Source organism: Populus nigra, chromosome 15 (genome assembly GCF_951802175.1).
Source record: "Populus nigra chromosome 15, ddPopNigr1.1, whole genome shotgun sequence".
Classification (NCBI taxonomy): domain Eukaryota; kingdom Viridiplantae; phylum Streptophyta; class Magnoliopsida; order Malpighiales; family Salicaceae; genus Populus; species Populus nigra.
This window is the reverse complement of record NC_084866.1, coordinates 12,657,805-12,670,925: the sequence shown is the minus strand read 5'-3', so window position 1 is coordinate 12,670,925 and position 13,121 is coordinate 12,657,805. Positions and strand designations below refer to the sequence as shown.

General features: G+C 33.6%; 1 protein-coding gene and 1 pseudogene across 1 annotated transcript; both read left to right on the top strand.

Annotated features, from left to right (window-relative positions):
- Positions 1-482: 482 nt before the first annotated feature.
- LOC133674219 (probable flavin-containing monooxygenase 1) lies at positions 483-2,491 on the top strand (annotated as a pseudogene).
- Positions 2,492-10,441: 7,950 nt separating this feature from the next.
- LOC133673798 (uncharacterized) lies at positions 10,442-11,352 on the top strand. The gene is made up of 3 exons (XM_062094689.1): positions 10,442-10,620; positions 10,723-10,772; positions 10,864-11,352. The coding sequence occupies exons 1-3, from the start codon at positions 10,560-10,562 to the stop codon at positions 11,071-11,073; spliced, it is 321 nt and encodes a 106-aa protein (XP_061950673.1). The 5' UTR covers positions 10,442-10,559; the 3' UTR covers positions 11,074-11,352.
- Positions 11,353-13,121: the final 1,769 nt, after the last annotated feature.

Genomic DNA, 13,121 nt, shown 5'->3' with positions numbered 1-13,121 from the left:
AGATTACCGCGCGTGCGAAAATTAAGTTCTTATTTCAAAAATCCAGAATAGTTGGAAATGGCAGGATAGTCCAGTCCATTTTCTTTTTTGGGCCACTTACCTGACCCAATACTTAACTATGGGCTGCTTAGAAACTGCCCACATCCATACCGACAACCTCCGGCTACATGCCTTGCACTCAGAAACAAAGTAGCGTCTGAGCTTTGTGTCTTATTTGAAGAAATGATGGTGTCTTATTTGAAGACATGAAGGTGTCGATCATCCACTTCTGACCCCCCACAAGCCCGGCCAATCAAGATGGTGACCGTTTGAGCTGAAAGATATTATATGAAGGTCGACATTATTTGGATAAGGTGACCGACCTATCCATAGAAGCACAAAAGAACGCACTGTTAGATGATTTTCCTGAAGATCGTTTGATGGCTTCTTAGACCTAACTAGTATTTAATGCCCTGACCCTAAACGGATCTCAGAGTGGACTAATGGAGAAAAGAGTGGTAATCATCGGATCAGGAGTAAGTGGCCTTCTTGCCTGTAAGCACACACTCAAAATCGGACTCAGCCCGATTGTGTTTGAAGTTGAAGAACGAACTGGTGGAGTTTGGTCACATACTCTAGAGTCAACCAGACTCCAAAACAGCAAAGAAATTTACTAGTTTTCTGATTTTCCATGGCCTTCCTCGATAAAAAAACACACGTATCCCACTCACAATCAAGTGATGGAGTATCTGGAATCTCATGCACAACATTTCAATATCTTTCCATGCATCTTCAATTCCAAGGTCATTGGTATCGAGTATTTTGGAGAGTCTAACGAAGAGATGGATTCATGGGCTCTTTGGAGTGGGACAGGCAAGCCCTTTGGCTCCAAAGGGAAATGGCATGTCAAAGTTCAAGACACAAAAAATTGCTGCATACATGTATGTTTATTTTTTGAAAGATTCTATATCCACTGTTGTGGGCTATTGTTGTGGCTATTTCTTTTATACATATATAAATAGTAAATCACTGGTGAATTATGTTGGTCAGGTGTATCATGCTGAATTTGTAGTTCTTTGCATTGGACAATTCAGTGGCCTTCCAAATATTCCAGAGTTGCTTCCAAATCAAGGACCTGAAGTGTTCAAGGGCAAGGTGATGCATTCAGAAGACTTCTCAGCCCTAGACAATTCAACTACTGCAGAATTGATCAAAACAAAGAGAATTACAGTAGTTGGTTCTCATAAATCTGCAGTTGACATAGCAGCAGAATGTGCCAACGCAAATGGTAAGAAAACATTCTGTCAAGCAAATATTCCTACTTTTAAATCTTTTATCAGATTATCAAAAAGACTTTTACTTCAATGAGCAATAAAGTCTGTGATGTTCAAAACATCCTCTGGATTTAGTTAAATGAGTGAATAGAATGTTTCATAGAATTCTGCTTAGTTGTCATTCGAAGTTCAAACAGCCTTATTATAATCTATCATTCAGGAGTTATGTACCCTTGCACAATGATTCAAAGGAATGCCCACTGGTTTTTTCCCCGTGACAATTAGAATAGACTTCTACTTGCTTTCCTTTGTTACAATCGATTCTCGGAATTGTTAGTCTATAAACCTGGTGAAACATTTCTATTAAGTTTTCTGGCCACCTTACTTGCACCCTTGGTAACTTCTATTTCACTCTCGCAATTGCCTTTGTCCATGAATGTTATATACGTGTGATTTGCTCTGAATTATGATGCCAATATCTTGCTTTTCAGAGATGGGGAATTTCAAAATTCATTGAGATCTACCTTAGATGGAATCTTCCTTTGAAGAAGTATGGAATGTTACCAAAATCCAGCTTTCTTGAAGATATATCTTCCTGTCAGATTGCGATGCTGCCTGACAAATTCTATGACAGAGTTGAAGAAGGAAGCATCATTATCAAGAATTCACAAAGCTTAAGCTTCTTCTCAGAAGGTCTAATTATAAATGGAGAAAATCGTCCATTTGAAACTGATCTTGTGATTTTTGCTACAGGATTCAAGGGTGATGAAAAACTGAAAAACATTTTTGAGTCTCCAGTTTTCCAAAACTACATAATCGGGTCACCTACCGCTACAGTTTCCCTCTACAGGTCTGCGAACTTCGTATTTCTTGCCATGTTTCTTTCTGTATGTCCTTTAAAGTGATCAATGAATACAAACATCCAGCTTGATATTGCATGGTTCTCAAGTTTGGGTTGCTCTGAAATCGAAAGTGTATGGCTATCACATTTCCTCGATGGCAACCTTGAATTGCCAAGTATAAGAGACATGGAAGAGGAAGCAAACACGTGGGCAGATCACATCAAACAAGTTACAGGCCGCTACTTCAGGAGAGCTTGTATTAGCAACTTTAGCACATATTACAATGACCAACTTTGCAAGGACATGGGATATAATCCTAGAAGAAAGAAAGGACTTTTAGCAGACTTTTTTATACCATATACACCAACAGATTATTCAGGTCTCACCAGCAAGTGAGGTTTCCCGAACTTTGTGAAATCTCCATCACGAGTTAAAAACTATGTAATTGCATGTATATGCTTGCTCCCGCCAGCTGTGCAAGGCAGAAAATAATTTATGGCAAAGGGATACCTTGGGATTTAGTGGTTTTAAAATTCCAGTTTATATCTACTTTGCTGCCTAAATTTTATATATTGGTATTGAACATTAAAAAAAAAACTAAAAGTGCTAAATGAATGCGTGTACTGTGGACTGAGTAATTTCATTATGAATTTTAATAGTGTAGTAATAATTATGTACTTCAACCTGTTGGATGGCTCTGTGGTTTGTGGAAGGTGTTTTGGTATTTTTAACGGGCGCATGTTTTCCACCCATTCTCCCATCAGTTTCTTCTTTTAATTACATAGAAGAGAAAACAAGTACAAAACAGAGAAAAGGAGGAGAAAAAAAGAAGGCAGATCAGAGAGAAAAATCTACGCGGAGAGGGTGATGTTGTTCTAAACCAAACTGACAGATGCAGGGGCCGGGAACGAAGGAGGCGTCAGGCAAAAAAAAGGGATCCGTGATGGATAAAAAAAGGTTTCAGAGGGAGGAGAGAGGATAGGCACATCATCAAGTATCCACATTTCTCCGATCTCTACTATATTTGTTTCTTTTTCATTGCCACAACTCTCTCCATCTCTAAATTGTTTTTCTTGCAGAACACTGAGACAAAAACAAAAACACCACAGATTTGGTCTGGATGTGGTCATTTTTTTTGTTTTTGAAAAAAAAAAGGAGAGAGCCCCATTAAAGATTAAGATTTGTTGATTCTAGGTCTATCCCGCATTGCTTCTTTTCGTTTCTTTTTAATTATTCAATTTTGGATCTTGGTTTTTTTGTGCTTGAAAATTTGTATTTTCTTAGCATTATGGAATAATGCTAACTTCAACGTTTACTCTATTGAATATCATGCGCATTGGATTGCTATCATTGTTATTTTTTAGACTATGGTTTTTGAGACTTGATGCTACTTATCCTTGGTTACCTGTCTTGATGTTCTGGCGAGCTGGAGAGCTGGCTCGTTATGCAGCAATGCTAGTCCTTCATCATATAACAGATAATGGATGAGACTGCATATTATTTAAGGAGCTAATAGAGAATGATTGAAAGGCAGAACTTTTAAATTTTCTGCTGGCAGGTAAATATGAAATCAGGAATTGTTTTTAATCCTGAGGCACTGATCAAATTGTTTGCAATGAAGAAAGTTTTCGATGATGTGTACTCTTGGTTGCAGGCTTGCAGCAGCATATTAATGTTCCAAAACCTAGACTGAAGACCAGTGACATGGCCAGGATGCTTGGATTTGGGATAGGAAATGAACTTTTTGACTCGATTGATCAGCACTCATCGGCTTCATAAGCATTGAAAAACTTTGTTCCATAGGTTGTTCATCCAAGATTTCAGACGAAGTTCAGAGGGCTTAAAGTCCCCCTGTGATGACCAGTTGGTGTCACTTCACACCTTAAAAGAGCTGCAATCCAAAGCAAGAAATCAACAGAGTCCGAGGGGGATATATTTTAAGAACTTAGAGTAATATATATGGGAATGCTCTTAATTTTCTTTTATTATATCTTAATGAAAGAATGCTAGTACGTACGTCAAAGGTGTTCAATTTTATAAAATGACTTTTTTTCTAGCAATTCATGTTATAGTACAATTTTATATGGACTGATATTAACATATTTATAGTATAAATCTGGGATTAATCGCTGAAAAATTAGGAAATTGTTTAATTTAAAACATGGTACAAAATGGCCAAAAAATAATTTGTATCAAAATTGTTTAATTTTGATTAAAATTAAAGTTATGCTTGATTTCCATAAAAATAGGGAATAATAATTATTTGCTGCTGCTGCTGGGTATAAAACTTGGTAGGCATCCTGTATGGCCTTGATTCCCTTGAATAAAGAATGTAGTAAATAGTAGGGTCTCTTAGCTAAATTTTATGTTGTTGTATATTTTTGTGTTTTAAAAATATTTTTTAAAAAAAATTAAAAAAATTTTATTTTTTTTTAAATTAATATATTTTTTAGTATTTTTAGATTATTTTAATATACTAATATCAAAAAATAATTTTTTAAAAATAAAAAAATTATTTTAATATATTTCTCTAAATAAAAAAAATCACTTTAAAAAATAACTATAATTAATATATAGTTTTGTAATGAAAAAAAAAAACCCTCTTGCTCATGGGGCTTTGGCTAGGTACAGCACTACTCTCTACTCCTAAGCTGTCCCAAGTTTAAAATTACCAAAAAAAAAAAAAATAGTGATTCCTCCTCGCCATTTTCTCTTCATCAAAGTACTGTCATGGAATCTACAGGGAATTAAGAATGTATCCAGTTTCATATATACAAGAACAATAGCCATTAAAGTTAATTAACCAATACAAATAATAATGCATTACCTGAACGATCTTTACCCATTCAGAATTCAGACACTCGATCGAATGGTGCTTGCCTACGATTGTGTCACTCAAATATTAGGCATTCTCCTTTCATTTTCTTGCATGATAACCTCACCCTCCTCAAAAAATGTATTCATCTTTTAAACAAAAACAACGATCACCTGGAAATTTAAGGGGTGGAATTATGTCAGATTTTTTCTTTTAATAATGATCGATTTCATCAGGCTAGCTAGTAGGTAGGGAAAATGTCATTCAATTATGTCCAAAATTACTCCAACTGATAATTTATTCGTTACTGGGGATTGTTCGTCAGGGGCCGCTCCTGCCATTTCTTTTTATAGAATTTTGTTTTCGATATTAGCATGTAGAACGAGATACTACACGGTAACCTAAGGTTTGTCATAGATTATAGAACTATTTATTTTTGACAGCACAATTTTTTTCTAGACAATTCAACACTTAATCAGTTCATGACAAAAGGGTATGTATTCTATTGTCTCTGTTAATTTTTCATTACAGTGTACACCAAATACAGTCTAGCTTCTGATCTCTCACACACGTGTATATGGCACTCCATGAGCGGCATCAAGTCTATCAAATGACTTATTTTCTACATTGTCGGTGAATTTCGCCAGACCATCCTGATCCTACTGACTTGATCGCAAGCAGCCACTACTGGCGGGGCTCTTGCCCATGTGATAATGTTAACACGAAAACATGTGAGGGTTTTAACACGTAGGTAAGGGGAGGCATTGAAAGGGATGTGTGTGTTGACATTGTGAAGATCGAACAAGGCCATCATCATATCTATATCTCTGTGCTGTCAATGACATATAAATGGAAGATTTGTTTGCCTTGCATGCCCGCTTTGTGAGACAGGTTAACAAAAAATTCAACATCTACGACTAACTGAGTTTTGTTTACTTGTGTCTGAGAAGATGGGTTCCTACTCTTGCTTTGACGATCTTGTTCATGTTATAAAGGATGTGGGGACATTATTATGCTCATTTGTTTCATGCATGTCGTCATAGAATTCTCTTCCAATAACGAGTACAAAACCTAGGTAGAGAGAAGTGATGGGGCAATCGGGTGAAGAAAATCTCTACATATGAATTAATAAGGACTAAGGAGGCTTAATGGGGATAGTGAATGGAGGATAGTCTTTCCACAAATCTCTACATTTTCAACCATCAGTCCCTGGTTGGAAGTGAGACTTACCTAATAGCAAAACCCTAATCTTATCTTACTTTCCTAATTACCTGATAAAAAATATAACTTTTAATTAATATAACTGTTGGATTAAACTAAAATTGTATTAGCACATCTATATAATTAATTTTATACAGTATCAATTAGTTGTAATGAACTAAAATTGTTTCCATATTCTAATTAGATTTGGAAAATGTTGTTTCAGAAATTTTTATTTTTCTAGTTATTTTTGGATTTCTTTCTTGATCAGATTTCATAATTTTATTTGGTTTAATTTCATTAATTAAGTTAATTTAAAACCTATTTAAGAAATTTATAAATTATTTTCAAAATAACTTTAAGAATTATTGAATTTTAGGATATATCAGAATAGAGCTTCTTTACATTTTAAAACTATGATATTAAAACTTGAAAAATCCTAATGTTTCACTGTACATTGCGTCAAGGAGTGTCTTGCATTATATTCCTCTGCACATATACTACTTCACTAGCATGTTCTTTGCATAGAGGTTAAGGTATCAAATGTAACAACTCCTCTTCATTTTCCGAGAGCTAGGACACCTCAAGTTATCAAGGCATCTTCAGCAGTTTTTGACACAAGGGACCCGAAGTTCATAGATATGCAAACACATTCAAGGATAATACTCAACAATTTGTAATTGATCGATAGTTTCCTTTGGTACATTATTATATCCTTTGATCAAGTATCATGAGCCATTTATAGAGTCGTAAATGCTTCAATCCTATATATATATATATATATAGCTGCTCTCTCAATGGATCCCACGTAGCTAAAAGGCATGTTTATTAATGTAGTTGCCCTAGCTAGTTCAAACAATATATTATTGAAGCTATAAAATAACAAGAAGTTGGAATTATTTAGGGACTCCAAAGTGGAAAGAAATTCCCAACCAATTGAAGGATGATCCATCCTGTGAAGATGCATTGTTCGGTTAAAACCAGACACGATATCATAAAGCATGTATCCACAGTAAAATGGAGTGCCCTTTTGATAAGTGCTCCAACCTGTTCCAATGCGTCCGAGAAACAAGTGATGTCTCCTGGTCGGCCGATCGATAATCTCCTGCTTACTTTTTGGTATCTTTAGTTTATTCCAACTATAAAAAATTATGTCCACTGATCCCATGTAATTAGGACCAATCACCTTGTTCTAGAGTAAGACAAAGAAATGTGTGTTAAATTATGTAGCAACGCCTTCTTCTTTTTTCCCAAATCAAATGCATATTTTAATTGATAGCCATACCCCTCTTTGAAATATATATCATGAGTTTCACTAATTGAATCAAAAAGAATATTTCACATTATGCTTTTTATAATACTAAAAAGAATGTGATATAGAAATTTCTCAATATGAATAACGTTGGTGATGAAATTACATGAAAAAAGGGTAATTATATCTATGAGAGCACAAAAAAATAGACTTCTGTCCGGTCCCTGGCTAGCTTCTAAAACTTATACATTATTATTTGTAAGTATATATATATATATATATATATATATATATATATATATATATATATATATATATATATATATATATAACAAGTGATCAAAAAACGTAAAATTAACCTAAAAGAGTAACAATTGTATAGGTTTACAAAAAAACTGATGGCTAAAGTCCAATTCATTAATTAAAACCTAAAAAACATGAAGATATATAGTTCATCTTTTAAAAAATCATGGTTTCAGTTGCAAAATCCCAAGTATCCATATAAAGAAAAATCCTTTTCGCTCTTCAAATATTCAAAGAATATCGATTGAACTCGTACTAATAATATAAATTTGAAGCTCTAAAAGAATATTCCCAATGTGATATCACTAAAATGGAGTCCATATTCTATAGTACTTAGAATTTGGATGCTTCTACTATTTTATGGAAGGAATAATGTATTTAATTTGTGTTTGAGTGAAATTAATGCTTAGTACATTTGTATCATGAACAATATATAGTGGTTAATTACAAAGTGCTACCGTATTGTTTGTATTAGATGGTAATCAATGATAATTTAAATATTTAACTTAGCGCCTACCAATATCTGCTAATTTCCACTACACAATAAAATAGAGAAACTATAGCTGGCAAGCGATAGATCTTGTCTTCCATGAGCATATATATATATATATATATATATATTAGCACTAGCTAGCTAGAAAGCCAAGGATGATTACCTGTTAAGTTGAGTAGGATTCTTACAAGACAAAAACTAACAACCTGAAAACATGTTGCAGATATTGGACTGATTGTCGATTCTAAATAAAATCTCAAAATTCTCTTTGTTTCCTTCCTGAATCCCACGATAGCAGCTATCACTCCAAAATTACATGCATCATTTTTTTTCTTTGTTTTACAATGACTATGTGGAAACCTTTCCATGAAATGGCGAATACGTGCATTAGTGACTAAAAAAAAATCTATGGAGGGCTATCTTTGTAGATATTCTGCGGGAGAGTGTTATTGAAACATATATCATGCTGAAGAAATACAAATATATAAAATAATATAAAAAATTGATAATCAACCACCAACGACAAACACTAAAAATATGTATTGGATATAAAGAGGAAGATCGGTTGGTAAAGCTAGGAAAATCGATTGGTAATTTTTTTCCCAAACAAATTTCCAAACAGAAAAATCTGTTGCTAATTTTTTTATGCAAATTTTTAACAGCGGTAAATCTAGAGTAACTTGGTAGGTTGATCTAAGACCATGGAAATTGATATTTTTTTTAATTCAGACTAACTTGATAGATTGATCTAAGATCCAGTTAATCCGAGATCTAGATTAGCCCAAGTTGTAAAAAAAAAAAAAAACTTTAACTAATCCGGTTATCAACTCGTTGACTCTTATTTTTCTAGGTTGATCCATGACCCAATCCATATTCTAGATCAGATTTAAAAATTGTGATAGTTGATAAGATTATTCTATGTGAGATGCATGGTTGGTAATAGTTTCAGCCAGACACGCGTGTATTCTTTATTTTAATATTTTTTTATAAATTTTAAGGAGTCAAATTTTTCACCCGGTATTTTTATTCTACTTTTGATGTGTTTTAATTTGAAAATAAAATAATATAATAAAATTAAAATTTTTAAAATCAATTAATATAGTATTAATGCATTTAAACACCCTCTGAAATTCCGTACTTTAAAAAACAAAAGAGTATATATTATAATTGAATGGGGAATATTTAAGTGGGTTAGTTTTTTTGAAATCAGTTTGGACATTGTTTTTGTTAAATTTATGATTCAGTTGATTTGACTAAAATTAAATAAAATCTAATTAAGTTAATTTTAAAATTTATATTTATATTTTTATTTAAAATAACATTGTTTATTTTAAAAAAATCATGAAAACATTATTATTTTGAGATTAAACCATCGACCTAATGATTCAAATTCTTAATCAAAACCACAACTATAACAATACTTTCTCACCTGTAATAAAATAGATTGTATAAGCATGACAGGTCATATTTTCATGCAGGTAGAGGAGTAATATTCCTAGAATACCTAGATTCATAACATATGAACATTAATTATAAATTGATGGAATTTTGAATTTGAGTTTTGCTTAGAACACTCAAATTTATTTTTATTTTTTTTCTTAAAGAAAAAAAATGGACAAATCATACGTCACATAACCCGCATCTGGTGGAGAGGAGAAACGTCTCAGTTACAGCCCGTGGTCGTAATAAATGAAAGTAGACCCACGGTAGTAGCATGGGGCACCGTAGCCCCTAAGATGTTTTCAATTCTTGTTCAAAGCATGAATGAACGTAATATTAAAAAAAATTAATTCTAGCGCTAGCAAACCATTGAGTTGAGATCTTATAGAACAGAATACCAAGCACATGAATATAAAGTTTGAATTTTGATGGCTAAAAAGTAAACACAGTGTATTAAATGACTGACCAATCAATTTGATTATTCCAGAATTAAATCTCTTCTTTATCGAAACATAAATACTAACACATCAAAATTATAATTTTAGATTTATTTAATTATGCAAGAAAATTATATGACGTTAAACAAAGGCCCACAAAGCTTCACTTTTTCCTCGTCGAATTAAGATAGCTGGTTGCCCTAATGAATCAATGATTAGTCGTTTCCTTTGACAAGTGGCTGCACTTTACAGTAGAAATTAAGACAAAGGAAAAACAAAAGACAGTGGCAGAAAAATCCCCCTTCTTATGAAAGTTCCTGCTGGAGAGCTTCCCTGTGGGTCCAAAAACCTTGCACATTTATACATCTAACCTGTGGCCCTCTTCCGATGCTATCATTCATTCACAATATCCACAGAACACTACAGTTCCAAATTAATTCTGTATCTTCTTCAACACCTGGCCTTAGAAGTTTTAAAATACTGATACCCATATCCTACTTGTTTACGTACAATCTCTTCTCCAGATGAGGCCCTCTTTAGTAGTTTCTCTTCTGCTGTTGTCCTTTCTCCTCCAGGAGGCTCAAGGTACACATAAATATGCTGAAAACATCAATCATTTAAAGCTGTAAAGAGTTGTTTTTGCGTTGCATGTCATTAGGTCTTAACATCTGCTGATATTTTCTGTAGGGATTCGTTTGGAAAAAGGATTCATGCAAGTTAGAGCTCAGAAAGTCCAGGTGGGTTGTTCAGTTTCTTGATGCTTAGTTTACACATATCGTGATGCATTCAAGTGAATACTGTTCTGATGGGAAAGTGATTGATGTGCAGGGGGACAAGAGTTCTTTAAGAGAAAGAAGTGCTAATGGTGGTGTACTTGGCGAAGCAATTCTCTGCAAAGAAGAGCAATGTACAGGTACCATTACCAGTACGGAAAAAAGAGTTTCTAAATCAGCGTCGAAGAACTCTTCACATCACTGGTTACCAAGCATCCATGAAGATTACTACGGTCCTAGGAATCACAAACCTAAACACCACTAGTTTCTCTAGCTAGAATGCCTGACTTTTATTTATTTTAGAAGTCTCTGATGCTGGGATTTAGAAGATTCAAACCCTTGATCGTATACTATTAGTACTCTAAAAAGGAAATTTGTCCCCAAGAAATTGATTGTCAAACTTTTCATCTTCACCGATTAAACTAGCTTCGATCATTAAATGGGGTCTTGTCCTTAATGTTTTGAGTAGAAGCTTCACATGAACAACGAGCAATGAAAATGTTGACCACACCTCATGCAATCATATATCCTAAATTATTTTCTATATATATTCTTGCAGGAATGGGTAGGAAACTTATTGCTGTGACAACCTCTACTTCTAGCACTACTATCACCACCTCTAAGGTTGGTTATTATGTAAATGTTATATAGTTTCAATAACTACCTTAGAAACAATACATACATACATACATACATATGTGTGTGTGTGTATGTATGTATATAAGACCTCCTACCTTTTCTTCTTACCTTCTCTATATATATGATTGTGAAGAATGAGAAGAACGAAGGAAATAAAGCTGGCTCCATATCCAAGCGGAGATCAAGTAAAGAAGAAATAGAGGGAGAACGTGAAAAACTATTGGTAAATTCTTGGCGGAATTCTGACCATAAAGTCAACGAGGATCACTATGAGGAAATTACGGACTTAACTCAAATGGACTATTCTCCAGCGAGGAGGAAATCTCCAATACACAATTAAGTGCAGTAGGTACAAATTAATAACGAGAGAGGGAGAGATAATTAATTTTTTCAAGATATAATAAAGTGAATATAAGTTAAACAGCATCACAGGAATGCTGCAGCTTTTTAGGGCTAGCTAGGAATGATTTTGAACATATGATATCATATTTTATTGATATTATAATTATTCTTGTACTATGATTTTGATGATTATCGAATCATCATGAGTATTTTGTGGAAGCTGACTAGATTTTGTAACCGCGGAAGTTACATGAAAGGATAAATAATATAATATTATTTCATTGCATCTCTCTCTCTCTCTGAATAATATAAATATATATTTCAAATTAAGTTTGAACCAGTTTTTAATTGGGCATGCTCTATCTTATCATTGAGTATTAATCCTCTGCAGTGAAATATTAACCCTTCAAATTATTAATTCTCTGTTGGATCCAACCTTAAAAGTATCACACGCTCACCTAACTCGTAATTAAAATTGAGATTTAATTTTAAAAGGTCAAAATATATTTAATAAAAATGTAACATAATAAAATCTTATTCTGAAACATAACGAAATCAAATGATATTATAAAATTAATTAATCTTTGATAAGTCACATTTAATTTGCTCAAAAACTAAAAACTGCAAAAACTTTTCTTACACGTTAAAAAGTTTTGTTTTTTCTTGCTATTTTGTCATTAGTTTTATGACACTAGCATTATTTTTATTAAATCCTAGACTATTATTGAACAAAAAAGAGTTGTACTGGTTGAGCCGAAAGACCAATCAATGAGAAGTTCTGAAAGGAAAACAAATAGCAAAATATTTCTACCAAGTAAATAACCATGTAATTCACCCCCCAAAAAAAAATTCAAGATGTATTGGAGGCGTGTGCTAGCTAGGTCGATAGCACAGGTCTCCTATCACTCCAATTTACTTGGTATCAGGAACGAAAACGGCCTATGTGTATAAGGAAGTAGGTGTGAATATACTACAGAGGAAGCAACCGTGGTTTGCTCAATGAAGTTGGTGTTCTTCATTTATCTTACCAGGACCTGGATGTTTGTTTTCTTTCTTTCAAAAGGGATTTTGGCTCGGTCCAAAATGTTTCACTTATTGAATGCAAAAGGTAGTGTGCCGAGAGCTGTCATTGGTGTACGTGGAAGACAAACGTATCTATATCTTTGGGCTGACAATGGTGTCCGTCGAAGATTTTCTTACCTTTAATACTTTCTTTGTGAGACATCTTAGCGAAAAATTCCTTTTAGTGGGCTGACAATGGAGTTGTTAGCTGTTTGTATTTCACACGCTGCGCAATTGGATTGTCATCGACAAGGCATGTTGAAAACTTGT

Bases quoted from the DNA above. Each gene is read 5' to 3' on its own strand.
- LOC133673798 (XM_062094689.1), top strand. From the start codon at position 10,560: ATGAGGCCCTCTTTAGTAGTTTCTCTTCTGCTGTTGTCCTTTCTCCTC. The intron at 10,621-10,722 runs GTACACATAAAT...TATTTTCTGTAG, and splicing joins TCTCCTCCAGGAGGCTCAAG to GGATTCGTTTGGAAAAAGGA. The intron at 10,773-10,863 runs GTGGGTTGTTCA...ATTGATGTGCAG, and splicing joins TTAGAGCTCAGAAAGTCCAG to GGGGACAAGAGTTCTTTAAG.